Source organism: Rhamphochromis sp. 'chilingali' (assembly GCF_963969265.1).
Source record: "Rhamphochromis sp. 'chilingali' genome assembly, chromosome: 12".
In the NCBI taxonomy this organism is placed as follows: Eukaryota; Metazoa; Chordata; class Actinopteri; order Cichliformes; family Cichlidae; genus Rhamphochromis; species Rhamphochromis sp. 'chilingali'.
In genome coordinates this window covers 15,797,214-15,823,543 of record NC_137939.1, presented here as the reverse complement: position 1 = coordinate 15,823,543, position 26,330 = coordinate 15,797,214, and the positions used below count along the sequence as shown (strand labels likewise).

Here is a 26,330-nt window from a genome sequence, read left to right as displayed (position 1 = left end):
GTAACCATTCCTGAAATGTCTGGATTCTGCAGAGTTGGAAAAAAACTATGAGGAAAACCAGAAGAAACTGGAGGGGAAGGCTCGTCAGCTAGACGGTTTGGAGGACAAGATGAAAAGCATCCTCCATGACATCAACAAACAGATCCAGATCTACAACACATGTCAATAACTCACCACTCAAAGTCAAAAAGAAAGAAGTCCGCCATCTTCTCCGTCTGCCACTTCCTTCAGATACAGTTACACGTCAAAACGCAACAAAAAATAAAGTCACTCCAGAAGTGAATGTGCATTTTTGTCTCCAAATGTTCCTGTTTTGTCAGTGTTTGCAATCGTTGCTATCATATTGACATAAATAAAGGTTGTCTGATGTCATGTTTTATTTCTGATTCAAATTCGAGCACAATATATTTGCATTTATTGCTGCAAATAAGATCACATGTATATGTTAAAATGTGTGATTTCAATTATAAAAACAATGTAAGTTATATATTTTAAATCATTTTAAATTATAATGTTTTCCCTTTATTTACCATGTGATGGTCTAGCTGTAGTTAGATGGTCCAGGCCTTAACCATTAACCATTGTCTTCTGTTATTGAATGTGGATGAAGTTGCAATCAGCTGTCACATTTTTCTCTTAAGTATTATTTTGTTATTTTGCTTTTTAAATTTGAATAAAATCCTCAGAGGAAGGAGCAAACAGAGCCGTGTAGTTGTAATAAGAACCTTTATTATATATATAGCTATATAAAATTGTCCAATGAAGCACAGATGAAGTGTGAGTCAGGAATCCAGTTACCATGTTTGTCTTCAAGCAAAATAGCAGGGAAACAAATCATAAACATTTATATGTGGAAAAATAATGAACTGTTTGTCTCTGCTGCCTGGAGTAGGAGGGTGGCTGTATACTGAATGTTAAGAATTGCAACCAAATGCCAAGATTGTGAATGTTTATCACACATACTGTGATGGAGCTTGGAGTTATTGTTTATTGAAGTGACATAGTAATAAGCGATGTGTAGTACGCTGTTTAATTGTGCCTTACATTGCCAGTATCATACATTCTTTTACTATTTGCATGCCAATTTGTTTTTTTGTTTTTTTCTAGGTGTAACAGATGATTTTGGTACACCTAGAAGCTGCAGCCAAATGATTGATAACTGCTTAACAAAATGAAAATACCAAAAGTAACCTTTGTAAAGTTTTAAAGTGTACAGTTTGATGAATGAATAACTTTTAAAAAAATCTGTGTAGATGTTTGTTTGTTTGTTTGTTTTTTCATTACATTTATCACAAAGCAGAATGATTTGAAGTTTCCACGTTTTCTAACCGTGCTGTCTTGTGGCTCCAATGTGCATGGGGTTTGCAGTGGTGCAAGATGTCCCATTTCTATTTTTGTGTCTGTGTCCTTGATGTGCCCTTTTGACAGAATCTGCTGCACTGCAAGTTTTACAGCTGTCCGTTTACCAGGTTTGCCACTAAGTGTTGGCAGATCTCAAAAGCAAAAGACTTGAGGTTGATCTGAAATACCTACCTTATGCCATTTGTAGTTGCCTGGATTTGAAGTTTTTGTAAATGAGCCAAAATTGTAATGAGGTTTGGAAGTTATGGGTTTGTTTCTTGGTGCGCTTTAAATGTAGTTGCTGCAAAACCAAAGTTACATACATTTTTCAGGAAAAGACAAACAGACAAACTACTACGTACTGTAGTCTAACAAGATAATGGAGACCTATTTGGGACAAGGCTTACTAAATCTAGACCTCTGTCCTTAACTTCTGTGAGAATATTGGTGCACAAAAGGATGTCGTGAGCGCCATTAAATGTTGATTACAGAGGCTCTCGGATGCTCCTTAGATGACTCGGAAGGTTTTCAGTGTCTCGAACATTTTTTTAGACATCGGAATAATATAATAAATGTGGTATATAATAATCAAAAATCGAGAAATTTAATCTAATGCAGATTGTTACAGAGCGAGAGATCACGTGAGCATGTCAGCCAGGAAGTGACCGTGCAATCGTTTCAGGTTTGGCCGGTCAGCGCTGTAATTTCCTCCAAACAAAGTAGGACTCGCCCCGCAGAGGCCGGATGAAACCAATGGATTGAGCAGGATTTCTGCTGTTGTATTTTGTTTGATTTTCTTCGCAATTGAAATGTGAAGAAATGGGCCCTGGTTAAAGGAAAGAAGATTCTAGAAACACCGTGGACTACGGGGTTTCGAGTTCGGGTAGGAGCATAGCGGCCTGCGGCCGAGAAGGGAGCTTTAGCAGCCGGGCAACGAAAAGAAGTCGCTCGCTATTGTGTGTTAAAACGGAATTAGCATCATAATAAATCCCCGTAAGTGTCATGTTGTTACGTTAATATGAATGTAGTGTTTTAACTGCTAATGTTCGTCAGGTGTCACGAGATGTCTTGTCTTATTTGTTTAAATTGAATAGCCGTACCAACCCGTTTGGTTTGAGCTACCGCTAGCGTGAGGCTAATGACTTTAGCTGCTCGGAGCTCTGTAGCAGCGCTTGATTAGACGACCTGCCCGGCGCTCCGCTGGGGCACACGGTAATGGAGATAAACTACAGCCATTAAAACATTACTGGCGGTATGCGAAAGTAATGCCACTGTTTACTACTGCCCCGAGAAGTCAAAGCAGCGAAATTAGATACGGTATGTACATAAACAATTGTTACATTTCGCAGTGTAGACCAGGTACATCAGGGTTACGGTATTATGTTACTCTTCTGAAGGTTAGCAGGTTTTTTAAAGAGAGTTGCCAAAGCATGACTTTGAGAATATAAGGTTAGTTTGAAGCCTCGTGGAGACCTATGTGCATGCTTCATTATTTACAGGCACATGACAGCCACGAACACGTGTGCCTTAAAATAAACGAACCTATATAGTCTGCTGGTTATTGGCTAACTTACAGTAAGTAAGCTAACTAGCTTGATAAGGGGAAGCTCAGCAATACGGATTAATAAACAGCGGTCGGCTATTTAGTAAATGGTTTGTACTGAACGCTAACTAAAATGGCTGATTTATCTGTTGTCCTTTGTTTGTCATTTTACTGTGGGCTAGCAACTTGCGGTTGCTATGCTAAGGAAACGGAGCAAAGCTCAATGTCCGACTGGTTCAGTCGATGTTATGCTCAGCCATATGCTTTTTGTTGTAAGGCACAATAGTCATGTTCTTTTTCAGCATTGCTGTTATCTGACACCTGCTCTACAGCAGGTCCCTGTCTCTGGATGTGTGCATGCGTTTGCTGGTGTGTGTGTCCTACTCAAGTCCCATAGCTGTTTGATATTCTGTTACATCTTGTAAATTGCACATCATGATAACTGACAGTGAATTGTCTATGCTTTAGGTCCCCATCCCTCACTAGTCTTCCTGATTCTGTTCTGGGAGAGTTCAGACCAGCATCATCGCCAAGATAGCCGGGCCAGGCAGGAAGAGGCACACCTCAGATCCAGACCCCAGCAGTGGTAGTGACTCTGGCGACGGGCGGCCTGTCAGTGCCAAGTGCCTGAAGATGGCCAGCAGCGGCAGTAGTGGTGTGGCCGGGAGTGAGGCGGTGGGCCACCGTGGTGGAGCTCAGCAGAGAGGAGGCAGTAGCAGAGAAAACGGCTCAGACTTGCCCTCCAGTACGAGTAAGAAGAAGCAGAAGGACAGGGCCAACCAGGAAAGCAGAGAGGCCAAGAGAGCGGCGGCAGCAGCTGCTGCAGCCGTGGATGGGGTTATTGCAGAAGTCAAGAAAGGTAAGAATTACAAAAAGTGTCCCAGCTACACGCATTTTTACATTATTTTATTTTTTGTGGATGTCTACTCTTAAAATGTGGGTAAATGTTTTGTTTTGAAAGGTAACCATGTAGCCTCATCCCCTGTAGCGTGTCCCTGGTATTTTATTTTTCCCTACATGAAAGCTGGTTAGGCCACTTGTGTTGCTTTGGTGTCATTCAGCTGCTTTTCCATGGAGTTTGTCATCCTCCTGGTGACTCAAATTCCACCATCTTGAACTTTAGCTAGTGACGGTGATTGTGGTCCCTGTTCTGCTTTGTGAGAGATTCACTGTAAGCCGGAGGGTTACTCAAACCACAGCCTGTGGAGAACTGGTTCATTTGTTTGCTGTGATCAGTTATTTTTGTCAGTAATTATTTCACTTCATTCTAGATGCACATTAAAAAGCACATTTTTATTATGTCAACAAAGTCCTCTGGGTGAGAGACCCTCAGTGATCTAGAGACAAAAGCATCTGCAGCCAATCAGTAATCGTCATCTTCTTTCTTCTGGTTCCTTTAGCTGATCCACCACAGCAGATTATTTTGCCTCCATCTCATCCTGTCCTAACATTCTCCTCTGCCACACCAGTTCTCTGCATGTCCTCCTTCACCATATGCACTAAAGGCAGAAACACACTAGTGATCTAGATTTACCTTTAGATGAAGCAGACAGACCAAAGTGCATGGCTGTAGTTGAAAGAGGTGTGCTGATTTTATAACAGAGAGCAAGACAAAATCTTCATAGCAAACAGAAACATAACAAAGAAATTGTTTTATGCTCATTATTTTATTTTTTATAATTAATGAATAGTACAATTGTAGCTGAGATAAATATACAATTTGTTGCTTGGCCCTAGTTTGTGTCCTTAAATCAAACTCAAAGGGCTGTTCCAAGAACCCCCTTAAATCACCTGCCACCTACACTCACCAGGTGCAGGCCAAGGCAGTGGAGTTAGAGTCCTTAGGATATTGTTGAGGCATTTATCCCTTTGCAACTTCTTTATCGGATAAAACAGTAATAACAGCAATAAAATATTAACTACAACTACATTATATGAATTTGGTAGCACACGTATGTGTAAATGTAAATGCCCAGCTTTTAGTTTGTCATCATTTTATTTATTTTGCAGTACTAAACTTTTTTTCTGTGTAGTGGAATAATTTTCACAAGAGAGTTGAAGAAGACGGAACGGGTTAAATGGAGTGGTTGGAGATGAGTGTCAGGGTTGATTTGTGACAGAAGGAATGTGAAAGTGAAAGAGTAGATTAATAAAATAGTAGTGAGACCTGCTATGATGTATAGTTTGGAGGTGGTAGTACTAACAAAGTGATACAAGGCAGAATTGGAGGTGGCAGAGTTGACAGTCTTTGGATTTTCTTTGAGAGAGAACAGGATGGGCAAGATTAGGAATGAGTACATCAGAGGGAGAGCTCAAGTTCAGTGTTTTAGAGACAAGGCTGAGGTGGTTTGGACATGTGCAGAGGATGGATAGTTTTGATTATAAAGAGCCTCACAGAAGCAATGACAATGTAACAGTCTGAGACTCACCATCTTCTTCTAGTAGATACTGAATATAATGTGTTAAAAGATGAAGAAAACGTTTTATGCTTTCTGGAATAACATAATGGAATACTTTTCCAGTTTAAAGGTTAAAACAAAAGCAGCTGTAGTTTTCTTGTCTGACCACTGAAGGATTTATTTGAGTCCACATAATCTTTGCACAGATTTGTAAATTAGGTTTGTGGTTTCTTTCTTCTTGATGTTTCTCCTTTTCTTTTTTCCTTTTCCTCCATCATTTATTTGTCTTGATCGAGCAGTATTAATCACTTAACTCTGTTACAGTTGTGAGTGATTTTGTCCCTGAAGGTTGAAATGCTAATGCAAAGCTTCTCACATTTTCCATAAGCCCTTGATCAAATAAGCTATTGATTCACAGTGCTTTTTCTTTCCAAAGTCTATAGTCTTTGGCAATACCTGTAAACTATACACGTGAGATTCGCCTGCCTTTTGTTTTACTTGTTTTCTGTATTTGTACTCGTGGATTTGGACTCAAAGCATAGATACCTCCCTAGCAACTAAAATAAGCACCACAGTAATAGAGCTGTAATCTGCAACAATTACAGCTCTATTACTGTAGTGCTTATTTTCTATTCAATAACCACTTTAGTCCAGCAGTAACAGCTTTTTGGCCAGTAGGGGGAAGGAACATAGTAGAAGATTGTCCCGTTTTTAGCACCTATTCCAATTGCCAATTGCATTTACTCTGTTCGTCTCTGATTTGGTGTCCATCGTGTTCTGATCTTCAGCATGTGTGACTACCATATTGTCACACATTTCGATATGTTGTTGTTGTTGTTTTAAGCCTGCATAATTTGATACTAATAACAGCTTTTAAAGGTGATATTGGATCTCATGTTGATGTGAACGTAGTGATACAGCATTTACCTGATCATGTAGAGCACAGCTCATGCCTGTAATCAGTGCTTTGATTATATATACTTGGTCGTGCTGGAAGTATTGTTTGCAAGTTATCTTAGTGGGTCTCATCAGACTAGACTGTGTTCAGGTCAGTGCGGCTGTTTGTAGTGTTAATAGATGAGCTCTACTCTGGCTCTGTTTGGTTTCTCATGAGACTGAATGTGAGAACATTTGTCTTGCTGGTCCTCTTCTTCATAGTGAAGGGATGTTATTCTAGCTGAGATACTGCCAGATACTCAACCAGCTGTAGGCTTTTCATGAAAAGGCACCAGTAATTTTTTGATATTATTCAAAACCCACAATCACCAACTCTGTTCAGTGATGCAAAGCAAAATGTATTTGGAAACAGCAAATTAAATCATTTCATTTTTTATTCATTAATAGTATTACAGTGTGAAATGCTATTTAAGTTGAATTGGTTGACTCACTTTAAATTAAATGTAATTTAATGTTCACAACATTCATGCTGGTAGTTGATCTAACCGTAGTGACAGTCAAAATGAGTTTACCTTAAACCAAAAGCTACTTTATTAAAAATAGATTTTGAGAAGTTATTTTTTTTCCAGTTGCTAGTTTTGTAGATCTTTCTAAAAGAAACTCTTGCTGCTTGGCAGCCATCTTTGAAATGTTTTGGGGAAAAATAAATTGGGAAGAAAATCTAAACTTCACTTTGAGAGTATTATGTGTGTTAATGTGTACAAGTCAAATATGATGACATACTGCAAAAAATAAAAAATAAAATTCTACACACGAGCAAAGTTTCAGAACCTCCACACAATACTCGGTGCTAGCATAATCGGCGTCTCCTCTCATCCAATCAGAGTGCTTAATAAGTTCCGTACTATTTGACAATATGGTTACTTTAAGCCAAGAAAAAGCCAAAGTACTGTTATCTACAATTTTACTAAGCCCACAATTGGACTTCACAAACAACACTGCAACAACATGATTGGCTAATATCTTTACTTTTTCAGATAGTGATTGGCTCTTGTTAGCTTGAGCAGGACAACTATGGGCTCTTAACAAATGAGAGCTCTCCAATTGATTTCTGTTCAAGAATCTTTGATTGCATGTCTGCTCCTTTCATATTCTGGCTGTAACAGTCCACTGTTGCAGTAGTGTAATTTTAATTATACTGAGAATTCACAAAAAAATACACTTAAACACACATGTTAAGTGTTTAAAAAAAACAAACAATTTGTCACAAATGTCAACAAGTTTATTCCTGTCATTTGAGTGGCACAGCTACACTGGTAATCTGACTGTCACCAGCTGAAGGGGATTGAGTGTTCCTTGTGACCTTTTTGGAGTGATTCAGTTGGGGAGAGATTGGATGAGGAAATGAGTGTGGGAAAGTTGAGGCTTGAAGGCTGGGTGCTATGAGCCTTGTGGTACACGTCTTCTTGTTTCTTTCTTTTTGTCCACGTTAGTGTGTTGAGTCTACATTTGAAGAAGTGGCTCGGTAGCATGCAAATGACTTGATGATTTTCCTTCTTGCAATTGTTTACTTGGAATACAGTCTGTGTGGGGTGGATAATTTTAGATGTCCCATTTGTAATTGCTGAGTTCACTGCCTTCTGTCTGCCTCGGTCTGTCCGTGAGTGCTCTAGACTGACCCAGTTGAGCATATGAGCGCAGTGGTCTGTGTGAATGCGTGAGCATGTGCATTCAGTGTGTTTTCCTTTGGGTTCATTGTACTGATGCTGTGCTCTTCATTGGTTTTTACTTTAAAATTTCCTTTTTAACCAGAGGATTTTTTTTTAGTTTTTACGTTTTAACAGGGTCACTGTGGCTCAGGCTGGAGGCTGAGTGATCAGGGTGGAATAATTTTCAAGTTCCTGCTCATCTTTAAAACTCATATGCCTGCTTCTTTGTTTTTTCAAGATGTGTTTGTGGACTGGAAGCAGAATGTCAACGAAGTGACTGTCAGGCTGCGCTGTGGCGAGGGGGTGCAGAGGATAGAGGACATAAACACCACCTTCACAGACACACACTGCAATGTGGATTTCCCAGGTAATTCACAGCAAAGTATAAAAGTGGAGATCAAAATAGAAGCTGGGTCAGTCATAAAATATAAAACCACAAAAGTACATAGCTGTACAGTTTAGCCTTCAAACTCTGGAATTTGGACTTTAAACTTAATCCTTTGGTTTATATCTTGGATTTATTGCAGTTATTCTATTTGAAATGATACTGTAGGTAGAGCTGTGGTCTATTAAAATCGGTGCATTCTCATTCTTCAGATGGACGGCAATGGAGCTGCCAGCTGCAGGAGGAAATCGAGGCCTCATGTAGCAAAGTCCAGTATAAGGAAAAGGGAGGCTTCCTCCATCTCATCATGCACAAAAAGATTCCTTTCCACATCTGGCCTTCTCTAAAGGTGAGTCGCATAAAATTGTTCATCGCTCATTCAAAACAAGTTTAAAAGAATATTAAATTAAACTGAGGTAAGTATGCTAGCCTGCAAGCAACACACTGTACTTGTTATAAGGGTTCTGCACCACGTTTAGAAAAACATTTTGCCCAGACGTGACTGTTATTTAATCTTTGAAGGAGAGTCTTGCACATTGAAGCTTTAAGTAAGCCCTGTGTTTTTCTTCTGGCTCCTCTCCTCTGCTTTAGTCAAATAAAAAGAAGGAGGCAGTATCCATAGAGACCAAACCAGACATGAAGCCCGTTGCCTTGGAGTCATCAGAGAAAACTCCACATCTCCAGCCCCAGCCTCCCTCGTCACCTGCACACAGCGAGTCAAGACGCGGTGTTAGCAAATCATGTGTCAAACGCAGCCTGAAAACTAAACTGACGGGTGAAAAGGCCACTACGGACTCTGCAGGTGTTAAAAGCACAGCTGGAGATGGCTCCACCACCAGCAGCAAGCCTGTTACCGTCACGAAAGCAGAGCAACCGCATCAGGAACCTAGTGCCAAACGCACAGTTGTACGGCTGCCTAAGACCTCTAAGGACGCTGCATCAGCCGACCTGCCATCTGTGATGTCTACAGCAGCTAACGGGAAATCCACCTGTGCCCACCTGCCCGCTGGTCGGAGCCCACAGACGGAACGGAAAAGTGGAGACAACAGATCTGAGACTCGTGGCAGCGGACAGAAACAGGGAGCAGAAGCAGCTGCTTCCACCCTTACCAACAGAACTCAGGTGAGATTAGCTATAATATTGTGATTTATAATTCAGTTTCTTTACATGCCCTTAAATAACTGGATACAGTTGACTTACTCCAGTAAGCTGAGCTGTTAACTGTCCTGTAAGCAAGAAACCTGCCAACTGTTAGAAAAACTTGATTCCTCTGGCAGGGAAATAAAAAATTCACAAACACCAAAACAGTGTGAACACACAACGGTAAAGAGCTGTCTGTATTGTACTATCTCTATTTTACACAGCCACTTAGCTACCCCAGCAACAGTATTGCTGTTTTCTTTTATTGTGTTTATAGTCACACACAGCTGTCAGGCGGATGTGACGTATTCTGAATGAGCCCAAAATCATGCAGAACCCAATAAATAGAAATAATATATTTCCATATTTAATAATATTTAAAATGATTAAACTTTTTTTTTTTTAATTTAAATAATTTCCCAACTCTGACTCATTTAAAGACTAAAATTGCAGATTATTTCCACACATCACCCAGTACTAGGATTTAATTCGATTACAGCCAGTAACACCATCTGCCATGTGTGGGCTCCCTTTTTCCAAGTGTCCCTGGAGCTTGGGAGAGATTTGTAATTTTATGAAATATTTTTACACAACATACTAACAGATGCCATCTAAACCTGTCACCAGACAACAGCCTGCCAGATAAAGAGCAGTAAGTGAGACATGAGAGGACTGTCTGCTCATGTGTATTGGCGTGTTTTCATACAGCTAAGGTCACAAAAGTAACTTTGCAGATACTTTAGATCTCACTGGATAATCAGCTGTATATGGCATCCTTTGTTTTTGGTCACTGCTGTAATAAGAGGACTAGAGGGTGCTGTGTATACCCTCTCAAATGTGAAAAATCTGTAGCTCATAGATATTCATTTAGTCTCCTTTTCCTATGGGGACTTTGGGAGTGAACGTTGCTCTTTCATTTTTAAAATGTCTCCTGTTTTGTTTTTGTTTTTTTTAAATGTATTAATTTATTTGTATTTTTTCAGTTGGCTGAGAAGCAAAACCAGTCATCAGACCAGTCTGGTGCAACAACACATGTCAGTGTGAGCCAGCCAGCAGCTCCTGTTAGCACCAGTGACTGTGTTAAACCTGTCGCCTTCAACAAGGAAATGAATTCGACTTCTCCCCAAAGGCTGGGAGACAGAACAGACTCTGAGCCAGCTGGAAAACCTGTTGAGCAGGAATCAGAGCAGGATCCTCTGATTTGTCAGCAGCTTGGAGATATGGAAGTGGTACCAGTAGAGGCGATGGGAATGCCAGCCAAGCAAAGCCAGCCCCCAGGTGTTGCCCAAACGAAGAGCAGCTGTGACGATGAGGAGAAGCGGGACCAGTCGAAGGAGGAGCCGCTACTGGAAATGAAGCAACTGGATGGTTAGTTGTATATGGTGCTTAAATGCGCTTCTGAAAAAGGTTAAGGGAACAGTTTAACACACAATCAGTCAATTTCGGGGACATCGGTTTGCTCAGTGAGGAGGTGTAAACCATTGGGAATCCATTTCACCTGCTTTGGTGCAAACAAAAGGAGAGCAGATGCACTGGAAAGGCAACAAGAGGACCACTCCAAAAAGGGGAATGTTTTTGCATGTGGAAGCCAAACCATTGCTCTTTCCTCGTCCCCTATTTGCTGATTTTTCTCTAGCTTTGCTTTTTGCTAGTAACCTTGTCACCAGCGACAGGTCATAGTACCTGTAGTGCATTCATATTGGTTGACAAGCCAGGGTTCTCCGTTAGCACAAGTCCCACTAAAGACCCTCATGCCACACTCATAGTGTCTGTTTTGACAGTTTGGTTAGAAATGTGTACAACCCTGTCCAGCTGTCCTTGAGTAATGGATCATCTCTTGGAGTCTCATCCATTCTTAAGACAGTGCTGGGAGGCTTGGAGAACACTATCATAACAGCACCAATGTGCTAATCTGGGGAAGCTGGACTATCCATGCAACATGTACTGTGTCATGCTACCAGTGCAGTGCAAAGACAGTGGCAAAAAGTAGAGGTAGAGGAAAAATCAGTCAGCTGGAGTAAGAGAGCAGTGGTATACCTGTAAAACCATTCACTTTCTTAGGTTCGGTTGTTGCCTCTACGGTGCACTTGTTGTTTTTGCACAAAAGCAGGTGAGATCATTTCATAGGTTGATTCCCCCCCCCCCCCCCCCCCCCCCCGTTTGACTGACTTTGTTATACTGTGATTATTAAGTGTAATATTTATTTATTTATTTAGCGTATAATTGAAGGTGAAAATAGTAAATTCCAAAATTTGGCACCTTCCAAAATTCTCTTTTAGTCTCACTAACTTTTCTTCTTCTTGAAACTGGTTTATGACCAAAGATCACAACTGCAACATATAAATGCTGAAAACATTTAAAATCTTTGGTTCCAAGCCAGCTGTGAGATAACCTTGGCTCTCAACCAGGACCTGTCCCGCACACCTTAAACACCTTTCCTGGGATCATATTAGGCATGCTATTCAGATGCACAAACCACCTCAAATAACTTCTTTTTGTTAATACTTTGTCCAAACTTCCCACAGCCCCAGAGCCCATGGTAAACCTGCAGTATGTGAAGAATGATTCATATGAGAAGGGCACAGACTTGATGGTGGTCAATGTTTACCTGAAGGGGATCTGCAGGGATACAGCCAGAGTCATCTTCAGGGAACAGGACTTCACCCTCATCTTCCAGACAAGGTTATGACCATGAATATCTACTAATAAAGCATGTGGCTTCCTTTTGGCCAGTCTCGAAAGAGCAGCGAGTGATTGACCTTCCTTTGGCTTTCCTTTACAGTGATGTCAGCTTTCTGCGGCTTCATTCAGATTGTGGACCGAACACAGTCTTCAAGTGGCAAGTCAAACTCAGGTACTGTTGGAGTTTGCTTGTTCTTGCTTAGAAACCAGAATCTTAAAATGAGCAGGTGAAGAGCGCAACACCGGAATGTTTTTCTGTGTAGATGTGTGGGCTAACTGTACAGATATACTGAGCTGTTCCAGGAATCACGGCTAGCTTCATCAGTATCTAACTAATTGGAACAGCCTAATTAGCCATGAAGAAACAAGAGTGCTAAATCACTAGGGTTAAATCAGGGCAAAGACATCAAACTTATAAGGTAGAACCTGTCACCACATTTAAGGAAACTTGTGGAATCAAACTTCCTTATCTGTGGTTTCTTTTTACGGGTTTAAGCACTCGGCACAAATGGAAGTGGTGCGGACAACATAAATATGTTTAATATCTGGAATGTTATAAATGTCTTCCAGACATTACGTGATGAATAACAAAGTGGGAATGTTGCACTGATGACATTCTCGTAGATCACTCACCTCCCTGAACTTCTTTTTGCCTTTACAATCTGACCTGTGTACTCTCCTTCCTGTGATTCAGGAATCTGATCCAGCCTGAGTTGTGCAGCTACGCCTTCACTCCCTCCCGTCTGGACATCACTCTGAAGAAGAGGCACAGCCAACGCTGGGGGGGCCTGGAGGCCCAAGCCACACAAGGTCTGCTGCCAGGCTTCTACTTGTCAACATTAGATAAAGTCTTTGGTTTTGTTCTGCAGGATTTTTGGACATGATAATCCAGAGAAGTTCCACAATAAAGATGACCAGCACTTATTGCTTGAATTTAGGGCAGTTTGTTGTCTTTTGTTAGTGTTTTTTCTTTACTGTTTGTGGTTGAGACAAATGCATGTGGGTTTTTCAGGTACAGGAATTTGACCTCTGTAACGTGGCATGTAAATGAATATTGCTGCAAAACTATATTTATTATTCCTGTCACATCTCTTGCTGATGAGCTTCATTTTCTAACCACAACCTCTATTGTCCTCTGTTTAAGGTGCAGTGGGTGGCGCTAAGGTCGCTGTGCCCTCCAGCCCTGCCTGCATGGAGAAGAGCCAGCCAGGCAGCAGTCAGCACAACCTCCCAGCCAAGGAGGAGCCTCCGCGGGTTGGGGAAGAAAAACCCAAGACACCCAAGGCCCCAACCAGAGTGGAAGATGGGGGTTTGGACTCTGTGGCTCCACGCACAGTCTCTGAGCACGTTGCTATTACCAAGCCAGAGCCTACTGTTACCATGGTGAATGGATTAATGAATACCCATATAGACTTGAAACTGTGTACCGTACTACTATTGTTATATTGTTTTTACTTCTAGTGGTTTTATTATCATTTGGTCCACGTGTGTCATAAGAGCTGACAGCAGCAGAGGTGACACCATAGAGTCTGGATGAGTGAATAGTTATTAAGTGAGGCTAATAAAAGTACAAATACAAACATATACAACTAGAGTAAATGACAGTGTGTGTTTCCCAGCCTAAGCCTACCTGCATGGTGCAGCCCATGACCCACGCACCTCCGGCCAGCAGCGAGCGCCATGAGGAAGAGGAAGAGAAGAAGGTGTGCTTGCCTGGTTTTACAGGGTTGGTCAACCTCGGAAACACCTGCTTCATGAACAGCGTCATTCAGTCCCTGTCCAACACCAGAGAACTCAGGGATTACTTTCATGGTAAATAATGGATTTGCTCTTTTTACCTCTTAAAAATAATACAGGAATACATTTATAATTCAGCACTGTTTTAATAAATGCTGCTCTAATGCACACCCAAAGGGATAATTTACTTCATCTTTAATGCTGTTGCCAAGAAGAGCACCGTGTTGTTGGGTTTTTGTGTTGAAAAGTAAAACAGGCTATGTTTTATTATGGCTTTGGTACAACGTCATGGCCCACAGGGGCAGGCTTAATGAGTGCTCAGGAACTTCCACAGGATTTATCTCCATTAGCTACAACTGCAGAAGTTTGTGGACTTGAAGCATTTAGAGCACTGAAAATCTGGGTCACCTAGTTCCTTGGAAACAATGTAATTCGCCAAAGGTTGATAGAAAATATTATCTTTTTGCATTCCTGTATTTTCTGTTTCCCCACAGACCGAGCCTTTGAGGCAGAAATCAACTGCACTAATCCACTGGGAACAGGAGGCAGGCTAGCCATCAGCTTTGCTGTGCTGCTCAGGGCTCTTTGGAAAGGAACGCACCACGCCTTCCAGCCCTCAAAACTCAAGGTACAAAAGCGGCACCCTGAGATTTTCCTGAGATCTTTTCCTCTTCTACAGCAATTTTTCTCTGGAAGTTTTCAATCTGCCTTCATTTTCTCCATCTGTTTGCAAACACACAGGCAATTGTGGCAAGTAAAGCAAGTCAGTTTACTGGTTACGCCCAGCACGATGCCCAGGAGTTCATGGCATTCCTGCTGGACGGACTCCACGAGGACTTGAACCGCATCCAGAACAAACCTTACACAGAAACGGTCGACTCTGACGGGCGGCTAGACGAAGTTAGTGTTTTTCTTTGGCTAATGTGATGAGATTAAATGGTAACTGTTTCCTGCTAGAATTTTGTCAAACCTTGACCTGATGTTTTGTTTTGTTTTTTTGTTGTTGGTGCAGGTGGTGGCAGAGGAAGCATGGCAGAGGCACAAGATGCGGAATGACTCCTTTATAGTAGATCTGTTTCAGGGTCAGTTCAAGTCCAAACTGGTGTGTCCCACATGCTCTAAGGTAACACAATAACACAATTTTTCAGTCCCCCACCCCACAAACACACATGTTTGGTTTCTGTTTATTGACATTGACATCTCTGTCCTCTTTTTCAGGTATCTATCACCTTTGACCCCTTCCTCTACCTGCCCGTGCCGTTGCCACAGAAACAAAAGGTGCTCTCAGTTTTCTACTTCGCTAAGGAACCTCATAAAAAACCCATCAAGGTAAGATAAGAAACAGCTTTGCAGTTCTGCATCAATTATTAAGTGCTGAAATTCAAAGGTGTCTCTTGTGACCTGTTAATGAATATTCATCTGTATGTGTCAGTTTTTAGTGAGTGTAAGCAAGGAGAGCTCCAGTACTGCTGAAGTCCTGGAATCTATCTCTAGAAGTGTGAGGGTCAAACCCGAGAACCTCAGACTGGCCGAGGTTAGACATTTTAAAATGTCCTTTAACAGTGTCGTGGAAAGGAGGGAGAGTCGTATAATACCGCAGACATTTAGAGGTGACTTTCTCAAGGACACTTTTTCTCTTCCCCCCCATCTCAGGTGGGAAAGAACCGCTTCCAGCGAATGTTCCTGCCTACCCACTCCCTGGACACAGTGTCCTCCTCTGACATGTTATTCTGTTTTGAGGTGCTTTCCAAAGACCTGGCCAAAGAGAGAGTGGTATTGTTCAAAGTGCAGCAGGTATAAATCTCGCTTTTACATTTTGAAAACCTGTGAAATATGTGACTACAAATATTTTAACAGCCTTGTGTTTGCTCTGCAGAAACTTCAGGTCCCCAATATCCCCATCTCCAAATGTGCTGCCTGCCTGAAGCCTCCGGTGTCTGAAGAAGACAAACTGAAGCGTTGCACTCGCTGCTATCGCGTTGGCTACTGCAATCAGTAAGTTTTCCAAAACATGTTTTTTCCAACTGTAAATAGCTGATTAAGAACTTTCCAAGGGATTGCCTGGAAGAAAGTGACTCCCATATCATGTTATTAATTCAGTCGGTTAACTTTTCTATGAACATGTGTTGCGAAATCAATCAATGTAGAGCAGTGACACAAACCACAGAGGCCCAGAAGAGTGCAGTCAAACAATGAGTTTATTAACACACAGGAGAGAAAACATCAGCATATGTCTTCTGCCAAAAATACACAGAGAATGGTTTATATATCATCAGGGTTTGACGCCCCCTCTTGCGTTCTATAACATATTTTTGTATTTCTAAGAACATCATTTGCATCTTGTACAGACAATGAAACAATTTTAGAGCTAAAGTCAGACACAGAAGTTCCTCTTTCTAACATCCCAAATAAGGTGATAATTTCAGGCCCTGGAGATACCCGTTGACTTGTCCTCCTGTTGACCCATCTTCTGTCACCTGTTACTAAGTAAACTCAAATGCCACAGGTTGCAACAAGAAGCTGAATACATTCAGGCCTTCGCTCAAGCCTGTTCCTAGATTATATGTACTATATGTATTATAAGCGTGTAGCGGCCTTCTATGTTCTAAGTCTTTTACACAATAGATTGTGAAGTCATAGCGCTTCACAAAGCTTGAAACCTTCAATAAACTGAGACTGAACATCAACTCTGAATGAGCACAATCATGCAATGTGTATGAAATACTTCTGGCTGTACCTGTAATAAAAGGTTAACATGGTGGAATTAACTTTAATAAACATCTTTAATACAATATCAAATGCTATAAGAAATAAATGATAAAACTGCAGATTATATGTTAGCAATAAAATTTCTGTACTTCCTCACATGTTAACTCTTCTGCTCTTGTTTCTCCAGAGTGTGTCAGAGAACCCACTGGCCCAACCACAAAAGTCTGTGTCGACCCAACACAGAGAACGTGGGCCTGCCTTTCCTGGTCAGTGTCCCAGAGTCTCGACTCTCATATTCCCGGCTCGTCCAGCTTCTAGAGGGTTATTCCAGGTACACAGTCACTTTTATTTCAAAGTCATCGTGTTCGATTTACTAATATTAAATTTGCTGTGACGTGTCTGAATTAGAGATGGTCCTGGGAATTCGTTTTACTTGATTAATGGAAGAAAAAACTCAAACTACTTGACGATTCTAAAAGTATAAACAAAGACGAGGTGGTAGCGGATGGTGTCTAAACAAATTCTTCATGTATGTAAGGGCCATTTGTAACTGTTAATCACATTTTTAATAAACTGTTCATATTAAATGCTGCTGAAATATGCAGCAAAGTTTGCTACCAGCATTGTTTCTTTGTATTACACGTCTGTCTACATGTCTGTGGCGTAAAGTACGCATGTCTGACAGTCTTCTATTCATTTCAATCTATTTGACCTTTACTTTTCCTCTTTTTCTACAAATATTTATTTATTTGCTTTTCATCTTTTAACACTTGGCTGCTCTCTGGCCCATTCCATATTCTCTCATGGAATAAAGAAGTATGATTTTTATGTAGGTGTTAGCAAATCCTTTTCTGTCATGCTCCACTGCTAAAGCTCAAAAAGTCATTAATAAAGGATTCTAGTTTACTTTTATAAAATGATTTTCATTCAACTTAGTTTCTCTATTTTCCTTTTTTCCCCTGTCACTGTCTTAATGCTGGAAACTTGAGCAATAATCAGATCCCCCTGGCTGTACTTTGTATTTTCTCTGTGCCAGCTACACAGATGGATCTGTGAACACCCAGAAACATTTTTGATGCTCAGAGTATGACAAAAAAAAAAAAAAGTTCTGAATGTCTTTTCAGTCAACGCTTGTGCTTTTTGATGTAAAATAATCAGAGTTTAATGTTTATGGCATTTAATAATGAATATTATGTGAACATACTAAAATGTGAACTTTTAGTATAACCTTTACTGTCTCTCTGTGTGCAGGTTTTCAGTCAACGTGTTCCAGCCTCCTTTCCAGTCAGGCAGAACATCCCCTGAAACATCACAGTCCCGAGTAGACCTCCCTCCAGTGCCAGCAGGCTCCCCTGACGGTCCTGGACTGGAGGATGAAGCTGTGGGTGGTAGCAGTACTGTAGGAGCAGGTAACTTGGAGCTGGAGAGCCACGCTTCGCTGCCTGAATCCCAGGCAGAGTATGCTCAGGCCTCAGCCATCCACTCAGGGGACTCGGAGTCCCTCTCCTCTTCCCAGACGTCCCTCTCCACCACACGGACCACAGATTCAGGGTTCTCCGAGTCACTCTCTTCTGCTTCTTGTTGCTTTCTGGACCCTCATGCTGAAAAAGAGACGTCCTGTGAGAAGGCTGTGCGGCCAGAAGGTAAATGTATTGTACAGATTCTTCATTATTTTGGTGATTTGCCTTTTTTTTTTTTTTTTCTTGCCTTCTTATTTAAACTTCTTGAACGTTCTGCAGCTGCAGTCGCAGGGTATCAGCATCCGTGTGAATCTGCTTCAGGTCATGCTAGTCAGTTCTACATCGCTCTGCTGGATGCAAACAACAAGGAGCAAAGGCTGGATGAGAGAGGTACCACCCCACTTTCTACAGAACTGATTTTCTTTAGTTTTATTCTTTTCATTGCCATATTGGGTTGATTTAGCAAGATATGGTGCTAAATTGAAAACCTCTTCAAGACTTTTCTGTCATAAGATGCGTTTTGACTTTTTCAGGCTTCTGAGGTTTAGTGTTACAAAAATAAAACAGAAAAAGTTCCACACATCAATATGTTTTCCTCTATCAACCCGTCTGCAGAAGATGCACTGGCAGATATACCTGACGATGCAACCCTGGAGCTGGTGTGGAAGAACAACGAGCGTCTAAAGGAATATGTGCTGGTGAGCTCCAAGGAACTGGAGTACGAGGAAGACCCGGGTTCTCTGAGTGAGACGGCCAGAGCGGGACACTTCACCCTCGAGCAGTGCCTCAATCTTTTCACCAAGCCAGAAGTGCTGGCACCTGAAGAGGCTTGGTAGGAGTCTTTAAGAAATGAGCTCTAAATAATGTAGCATCGATTGTGATTCTAGACGTGTAGCTCTTTTTCAGGTTATTCACAAATTCCACTTTGTCTGATGTAATTCTAAACTTGGTGAACATACCAAGTGGTAAATGTGTCTAGCCTGTGTAACAATAAACTCAGGTTTAACTTTCTCTTTCCCACTCCCAGACAGCAGCGACTAAACTAGGAGACATCTTGTATACAAACTTCAAAAAGAGGAACTAAACTTAACACTTAAACCAACAACCTGGTCTGTAGCTGGATAGTGTCAGGGCTCCAGATCCTGCATAGACATTCAAACAGAGGCTTTTATTTGTGTATTATTACATGAGAGAGAGAAAGAAAAAGATGTTGATACATCGAAAGGGAAAAACTCAGTATACTACAGTTACATACACTAACAAAACAAACTGAGTTTGGATAATGATGCTCTCAGGTTTTTAAACAATGTTCAGAGGTCAACTTTTATGGGAAAGATCTAGAATTTATACCTGGGCTAGGGGAAGAACTGGTGGCAACCAGTATTTTTATTGTTTATTTCACAGCATTATTCTTTAGGTACCACAGTCATTGCAGTAGTGATGGTGACGATAATAATCCAGTAGACTTTAAAAATTCTCAGTTTCTGAGTTCAAGTTCAACGCTGAATCATAGTGAACATAAGTAAACAGGTGTCTGCTGCGTAAAATTGGATTAGGACATAACATTTGCCCAGTACTTTATTACTCTACACTGTGCTAAGAGATACATTAGTGAACTTCATAGTTGAAACTTCTTAAATGAAATTCGGTGCAGGCCTGACGTGAAAAGTCTTATTCGATTATTCTGTGCATTCGTCTCATCAGCTGGTCTTTATCTCTGCTCTCTGTGTTAAGGTACTGTCCAAAGTGCCAGCAGCACCGTGAGGCCTCCAAGCAACTGTTGCTGTGGCGTTTGCCCAACGTTTTGATCATTCAGCTCAAACGCTTCTCCTTCAGGAGTTTCATTTGGAGGGATAAGATCAATGACATGGTCGACTTTCCAGTCAGGTCAATACAAGCTAAATGTTTTTGTATCCTAATTTTCACATCATTTGAATGTTAATGAAAAAAAGATTTGGTCAATTATTTAGCTAAGTGTGACTATTATTAGTAGTAATACTGTATCATACTATACTGTATTTGTTTCTATAACATTAGCCTCTCTCGTCTTTCAGGAATCTAGATCTAAGTAAGTTCTGTATTGGCCAGAAGGATGAGATGCAGCAGCCTCCTATCTATGACTTGTATGCGGTCATCAACCACTATGGAGGAATGATAGGAGGCCACTATACTGCCTACGCTCGCCTGCCAAGTGACAAGAACAGCCAGCGCAGTGATGTTGGTAAGTCTGATCAGTGGCATCTGTTTTTATGTATATGGAAGTTATACAATAAGTTCCACTCTGACATCTTGCTACCACTTATCGGCCTCTCTTCCCTCCTTGACTCTCAGGCTGGCGTCTATTTGATGACAGCACCGCGACAATGGTGGACGAGAGTCAAGTGGTGACGCGTTACGCTTATGTTCTGTTCTACCGGCGCCGAAACTCCCCAGTGGAGAGGCCGCCACGCTTCCTCAGGCCTGTAGGTGCAGAGTCGCCCACTGCTGCAGGAGCTACTGCCAGCCAGGTGAGAGAGCCATAACAATAAGACAGGAAATTTTTCCCACAGCTAACTTAGAGCTCCTGTAGTTTTTGTTTTTCTGGTTTTTTGGGTGGGGGTGAGTGAACTGTCACTGTTAGTGTGGTTGATGGGCTGTAGGAAGATTTTAGCTTGGGTCAGTGTGGTTAATGAGGGAGTTGTACATGTTTATTCCTTTGTACATTGTATCGAGTCCATCTGTCATTGGGGTTTGGGATATTAATAAGTGTCACACTAATGAGGAACTGGCAGTACTTGCCAGGTGTTAAGAGACAGGCCTGTGTGTTAAATCTCTCTGAGAACTGCTGCTTCTGTTCAATTAGTCTTGACAAGAGGAGCTTGTGCTCTGACATTGTTAATGACAAACAGCCCAGTGGGTTTATAATGGATGGATCCATCATGAGACACACTGTTAATCTCTGCAAAGCTCAGATGTCAAGTGGCATTAGCTTTGTGGGTTTTTTCTTTTCCCTTTTTCCCACTACTTGAGTGTAACTGCTTTTGAGGTTTTTTGTGGGGTTTTAAATATCATTCCCTATCATTAATAAATCTTGCTGTTGATCTGGTGGACAATTGAAAAGCGGGAAATACACATTATAAGCAATTTCAGTGTGTATTGTAAGTGATCTTGCTTAGACATCCAAATCCATATGGGTATAAAATTAAGTGGAGAATGGCGTCTGGACTTCTTTAGGTTGCTTGAAGACACAACTTAAAGAAGTCCAGACGCTTTTCTTTCCAAGCTCCTTAGACTACGATGACCTGGATGACTGAGAACCTTCACAGACATAAGTGGAGAATGTATAATCTGCATTTTATTGTCCTTTTTCATACATCTTGGGGGGCACTCTGATATTAAAGGATTCCCTTGTAAGTAAATGAACAGCTAAATAACGTGAGTGTTTTTAGTGGAAGAGTATTGTGTTTTAAAGACTTTATATTCACTTTTAAGCTGTTTTTCATTCCTGTCCTCCTTTTTGCTGGAGCATTTTAGCCATGTATTGATCAGTGAGACTTTGAACCATTGAGTTGTCTTTCCATGTGAGCACAGTGCAAATGATATACAGATTATTTATTAAAAACTGACTTCATGTCACTGCCGGATGTGAAAAACTCCACTTTGTTCCTTTGGGATAAATGCTGCACAGTCTTTGTTCAGTTACTTTCATTTCAGAAGCTGTCAGATGAGATTTCAAGGCTCAGGCTTAAATTTCATATCAATCTCACAAAATTTGCTTAAATTGGTAAGAATATACTATGTTACAGTGTTTCCAACAAAATGGTTAAAATATACATTTCTTAACCTGGGCTTTTAGTAAGAAGAGCTTGAAGATGTCCCTTTATTTTCTGGCCCCTGTAAATTTGATTCCCACTTAAAGAACAATCTCCTCACTGTCCCAGTTTCAGTAGAGCACACGTGTCATCTCCGTACAAATCACTATGCTCAGCAAGTACACACATTTGGAGGTTTCTCGTGTAATCGTAGTATTTGTTAGAACACGCACCTTTTCGCAGAAGCTGACACAGGTTTCCCGCCAATCGCAGGCCTCTCTAATATGGCGGGAACTGGAGGAGGAAGACGACGGGCTCGACGAAGGGCCCCGTGGACTGTTCCTCTCTGCGCTGCGGCGACACCGAACACAGAGAAACAGAGACGAGGAAGAGGAAGATGGAGCCGAACAGTCGGTGCAGCAGCACCGCAGGCAGAGGATGTTGGACTATCCCGACGACGACTGCGTACGATACTTTGTTCTGGGCACGCTCACTGCAGTGCTCGCTCTGTTTGTCAATTTGGTCTACCCTCTTCTTTACAAAGCCACCTGGAGCTGAGTGCTGGGTTTACGTGCTGGACCGCCCCTGAAATCAAAAAAGTCTGTATGTAGAAACGAGAAGAGATGTTTTTAGTGTTTTTCCAGTAAAATATTTGTGTTCTACATAGCACCACAATACCTGAAGTGGCTAAACCCTTTAAAATACTCGGCACTACTTCACATATTAAGACTTAAACAGGCTGATGTTAAAGTCACAGCTGCTGACTCTTTCATCGTGAGAGACGCTAATTTAAAGCTGCAGGAGAGCTACCCCCACACTGTAATGATGTACTGGGTGTAGATTTCTCACTACATTACCTCTGCATTGTTTTAAAGTGGCTTCAAGCTCTGTACATTTCTAAAGAAAGTTTCAGTTTTTATTGTCACACTTTGGGTAATAATTCTCAGATGATCAGCCATGACAGCCTTAATTATACATTGTATATGTGGAGTTGAAGCGCAAACCCTGAAAGCTCTTTTGGAGCCTGTTTAGATGCGTTCAGGAGTCAGATAATTGTGTAGGATCCTTTTTAAGATGCTTATAGGAGCATTATAGAATAGCAAGGACCCACTGAAAAGCGCCTTTTGTTTCCAGTGCACTACACTCATAAAAGATCAACGTGCAGGATTCGGGGCCATCTAGTGGTGAGGTTCCAAATGGCAATTAACTGAATGCCCATTTCTTTGGAGCACCTATGCAAATCTACATTATAACCGTTTGGGTCTTCCCGTCTGTGTGACTTGAGAGACATCTGTTTATATTTGCAGGTGTTTGTACACTAATGAAAACAATGATTAATATATTCTTATAGAGCCCCATAAATCCTACACATTGGTCCTTTAACAGTAGAAATGTATGATGGGTGGAAAATGTGTTCTTGAAGAAGAAAATATTAAACCTTATTGTATGTATATGTATGTGTGTGTCCGTGTGTGTAGCTGCTTTTAGTTTGTATTCTGAAAATTAAGAAAAATGAATTTCGGGGCCTTTTTAAAATTTCTGATCTTGTCAAGACAACATGTCCTCTTTTACATGTACTGTAGTACACTCTAATTTTATATATATATATATATAATTTTTTTTTTTTTTTTTTTTTTAAATTGTGTGTTTATTGAATACCTCTAAGCCATAACTGCTTTGAAAAGTTAAGGGGTTGTGTTTTTTGTGGGTGGTGGGGACTTCTTTCTGTTCATTTGTTTTTGTTTATTTTTTAGCAGTTTGCGGCTAACTAAAGTATATTCAGAACAATAAAACTATACATGTTTGTCCGCCCCTGAATGTAATGTTTATAAATTGCACTGCTTTAAATGGAGTTAAATTCTGAATGATTTGGGAGCTCTAAAGGACAGTTACACATGAATTGTTCCTTACTTGTAAGCTATAAGCAAAGGTATTTTTGTAGAGCCTTCTTTAAATTTAAAATTTTAAAATATATTTATTTATTAATAATTCCGTTTAGCAGCTTAAGTTGCTGGACGACTTCATCCACAGCCACTAACTGTTTGCAAGTGTTGTTGAGACTCCACACCGTCCACAGATCAGTTCTTTGCTCTGCAGTCATCCCGTGATGATCGTGTGTGAGTGTGTATTTGGGTCTCAGGGAAACCTCTGGTATCAGGTCAGAGTACACCTGTATGTGCTCTGCCTTACTCAGATCACCATCAGACTGTATACTTGATCCAGACATATGCAATTCTCAAGTCTTTATTCTATTTTTTTTTTTTATTTTATTTGTCTACAGTGTTCTTGATCTAGTTTGTCTAATTTGTCTCCTCAAATCAACTCTGTAGAAGTATTTTAGGGGGCACGACCTCCAAGTGCTGATTGGCTAATGATTTAATGGACTTGACTGATAAAGTTATCTTTGTGTGTGAGTGTGTGTTGGGCCTAATTTAAAAATGTTAATTGCAAAAGAACAATAATCATAACCTATATTTTGATGCCTCTGTATAATATTACCGAGTTATTGCAAGTAGTGTATTGAATAGATCATAACCTATTTTAATTTCCATGCAATAATGTATCTCAATAACTCCACCTGAATGCTGCTTTCTAATATATAAACTTTGTGAAAATAAAATTTCCATCTGTTTATGGTCTTTGTGTGTTTCATGCCCACACATGAACACTCTGAATGCTGAACCAATGTGATTTAATGTGAACGCTTGGTTTATTTTGCAGGCCTCTAGCCAGTCGCTATTTGGGACAGATTTGGATGCCGAAGGACCGCCTACGCTGACCCCTGAGGTACCGTCTGACCTCTTTGCCCACTCCGGCGAGTGTGCAGCACCATCCTACGGCAACATGGAGGAAGTGGACTAACAAGTATGAGGGCTGATGAAAGAAAGGACAGGAGAGTGGAGATCCATGGAGGTCCCCCAAGTGGGAGCAGCTCCTCGGCTGATGACGCATCTGTCGTCATTGGTTACACCGGCATCTGAATCAGGTGTCCGGGGGGTGCAATGCAAAAAAATCTGCAGGTGGTCTGAGGATTTGACTGCACTCACTTGAGACAGACCTTTGTTAATATACTCACATTAATAGCCATTGAAAAAGACTTAACAAGTTACATGTGTAGTTTTATTCATTCAGTTCATATGGGGACACTTATGATCTAAGAGCTCCTGTTAACAGTAGCAGTAAGTAGTAAAGCAGCTGCTAATGGAGTTCCGCCTCCACCACCTAACAACCACCTACCAGAGAGAGGGTGTCCACGCACCAAAGCACCTTGTGGTCTGGTTTCAAGCTAAAAACCGGCTCTTGCTAACATTAACCAGACCTGTGGTCGATTATTAGGGGATATTTGGACACTTTGATGATTGTCGTAATATAAATGTGTTGTTTGTTTTTGTTTTTTTCCTTTTAAAGTTTGAGTTGCCTGGTTTGATTTGTTTGTGGTGGTGTATTCAAGATGGACTGGAATTGTAGCATCACATTAAGGAAAACATGAGATGGTGCTGACCCACCTTTTTTTTTTTTTTTTTTTTTTTTTAGTGTTTTGTTTTTAATACAGTGAGCACACACTTTTTCTGTCCCGTTGCTTTCTAAACTTGATTTAGCTTCACTTTCTCTAGCTTTGTTCATTTTTTTGTACTTGTTTAGTTTTTTCATTCCTGTGGATGCTTTGTCTAAAGGCTTCAGTATAAATTGAAATGTGCATGGCTGCATGTAACCCGAGCCCCTCGTCAGATGTACCCTCACCCCCTCTTGCTGCGTTTCATTACTTCTGTTTCCTGTAAGTTGTCTAGCATCATGTTCTCACCCTCCTTTGTAATGGACTGCGTATATAATGTGGGGATCATTAAGAATGTTGCTGTGGATGCATATAAATGGTTAATATAAATAAAAACAGTTTTGAGAGTTAAAGACACCGGTGCCTGCAGTCTTCTCTCTGTGCATAAACGGCAGGCTTTGAGCGAGCATTGCGCCAAAAGTGAAACTCGGTTTAGACTTGAGAAAAAGAATTGTTGATGTTCACGAAGCAGGAGATACACAGAAGATCTCTACACAGGAATGGACTATGAGGTTGCAGACCAAAAAAAAACCAAACTCCACTGCAGAAGAGACCTTTAAGTCAGTATACAGTATGTGGAGGACAACCTGGAGAAAGATTCTGCAGTTTTTTTAAATCACAGAGACGACGTATGTTTGGTGAATGAAGGGAGAGCAGCGTCCCCACAGTGAAACCTGGTGGTGTTGTGCTGTGGGAAAGTTTTAGTGTGTGGAAAAACTGGGTGTTGGTCGTCACTGTGTCTTCAAATGTAACGATTCAAAACGCGTGTTGCTCTTTTGCTCTTCTGGAGGTGGTGAAGAACTAACTCCAGAAGACCAAAGTGACTGACTTGTCTGCCATTGAAAATGAAGTGAGGTTAACTGAAGACCAAGGTCTATACCAGGAAACCATTACATCTGAGAGAGTTTCCAAAGAAGAATGGGCTAAGATTGCTCAGGGAAACAACTGCAGTCTGTTATTCAGCAAAAATGAATTACAGTCGAC

The 26,330-nt window shown here is 41.0% G+C and overlaps 2 protein-coding genes across 6 annotated transcripts in view; both read left to right on the top strand.

The window, feature by feature from the left end:
- The window catches only part of lamb2 (laminin, beta 2 (laminin S)), a 44,298-nt gene extending 43,014 nt beyond the window's left edge, over nucleotides 1-1,284 (top strand). Inside the window, exon 35 of the mRNA XM_080898947.1 lies at nucleotides 33-1,284. Within this exon, the coding sequence (XP_080755073.1) occupies nucleotides 33-169 (137 nt within the window). The 3' untranslated portion in view covers nucleotides 170-1,284. The remainder of the gene's footprint in view (nucleotides 1-32) is intronic.
- A 711-nt stretch (nucleotides 1,285-1,995) lies between these two features.
- usp19 (ubiquitin specific peptidase 19) lies at nucleotides 1,996-25,339 on the top strand. Of its 5 annotated transcripts, none has more exons than XM_080898951.1 (26): nucleotides 1,996-2,334; nucleotides 3,353-3,743; nucleotides 8,128-8,256; nucleotides 8,487-8,623; nucleotides 8,866-9,396; nucleotides 10,398-10,782; nucleotides 11,940-12,096; nucleotides 12,197-12,268; nucleotides 12,791-12,906; nucleotides 13,247-13,479; nucleotides 13,716-13,908; nucleotides 14,328-14,461; nucleotides 14,575-14,733; nucleotides 14,846-14,956; nucleotides 15,052-15,162; nucleotides 15,266-15,367; nucleotides 15,487-15,627; nucleotides 15,710-15,828; nucleotides 16,730-16,873; nucleotides 17,794-18,185; nucleotides 18,282-18,392; nucleotides 18,618-18,834; nucleotides 19,737-19,889; nucleotides 20,057-20,223; nucleotides 20,334-20,509; nucleotides 22,067-23,374. In XM_080898951.1, exons 2-26 carry the CDS (start codon nucleotides 3,518-3,520, stop codon nucleotides 22,349-22,351), a joined length of 4,701 nt encoding a protein of 1,566 aa, XP_080755077.1. In that variant the 5' UTR covers nucleotides 1,996-2,334; nucleotides 3,353-3,517; the 3' UTR covers nucleotides 22,352-23,374. The 5 variants fall into 5 exon arrangements, with proteins under 5 accessions (XP_080755077.1, XP_080755075.1, XP_080755074.1 ...); XM_080898949.1 differs by having other exon boundaries at nucleotides 1,996-2,224; nucleotides 13,241-13,479; nucleotides 22,067-23,373; XM_080898948.1 differs by having other exon boundaries at nucleotides 13,241-13,479; nucleotides 22,067-23,373.
- The last annotated feature ends 991 nt before the right edge of the window (nucleotides 25,340-26,330 follow it).

Coding starts and splice junctions, on each gene's coding strand:
- usp19 (XM_080898949.1), top strand. CDS start 3,518: ATGGCCAGCAGCGGCAGTAGTGGTGTGGCCGGGAGTGAGGCGGTGGGC. Junction 3,744..8,127: donor TATTGCAGAAGTCAAGAAAG/GTAAGAATTACA, acceptor TGTTTTTTCAAG/ATGTGTTTGTGGACTGGAAG. Junction 18,186..18,281: donor GAAGGCTGTGCGGCCAGAAG/GTAAATGTATTG, acceptor AACGTTCTGCAG/CTGCAGTCGCAGGGTATCAG.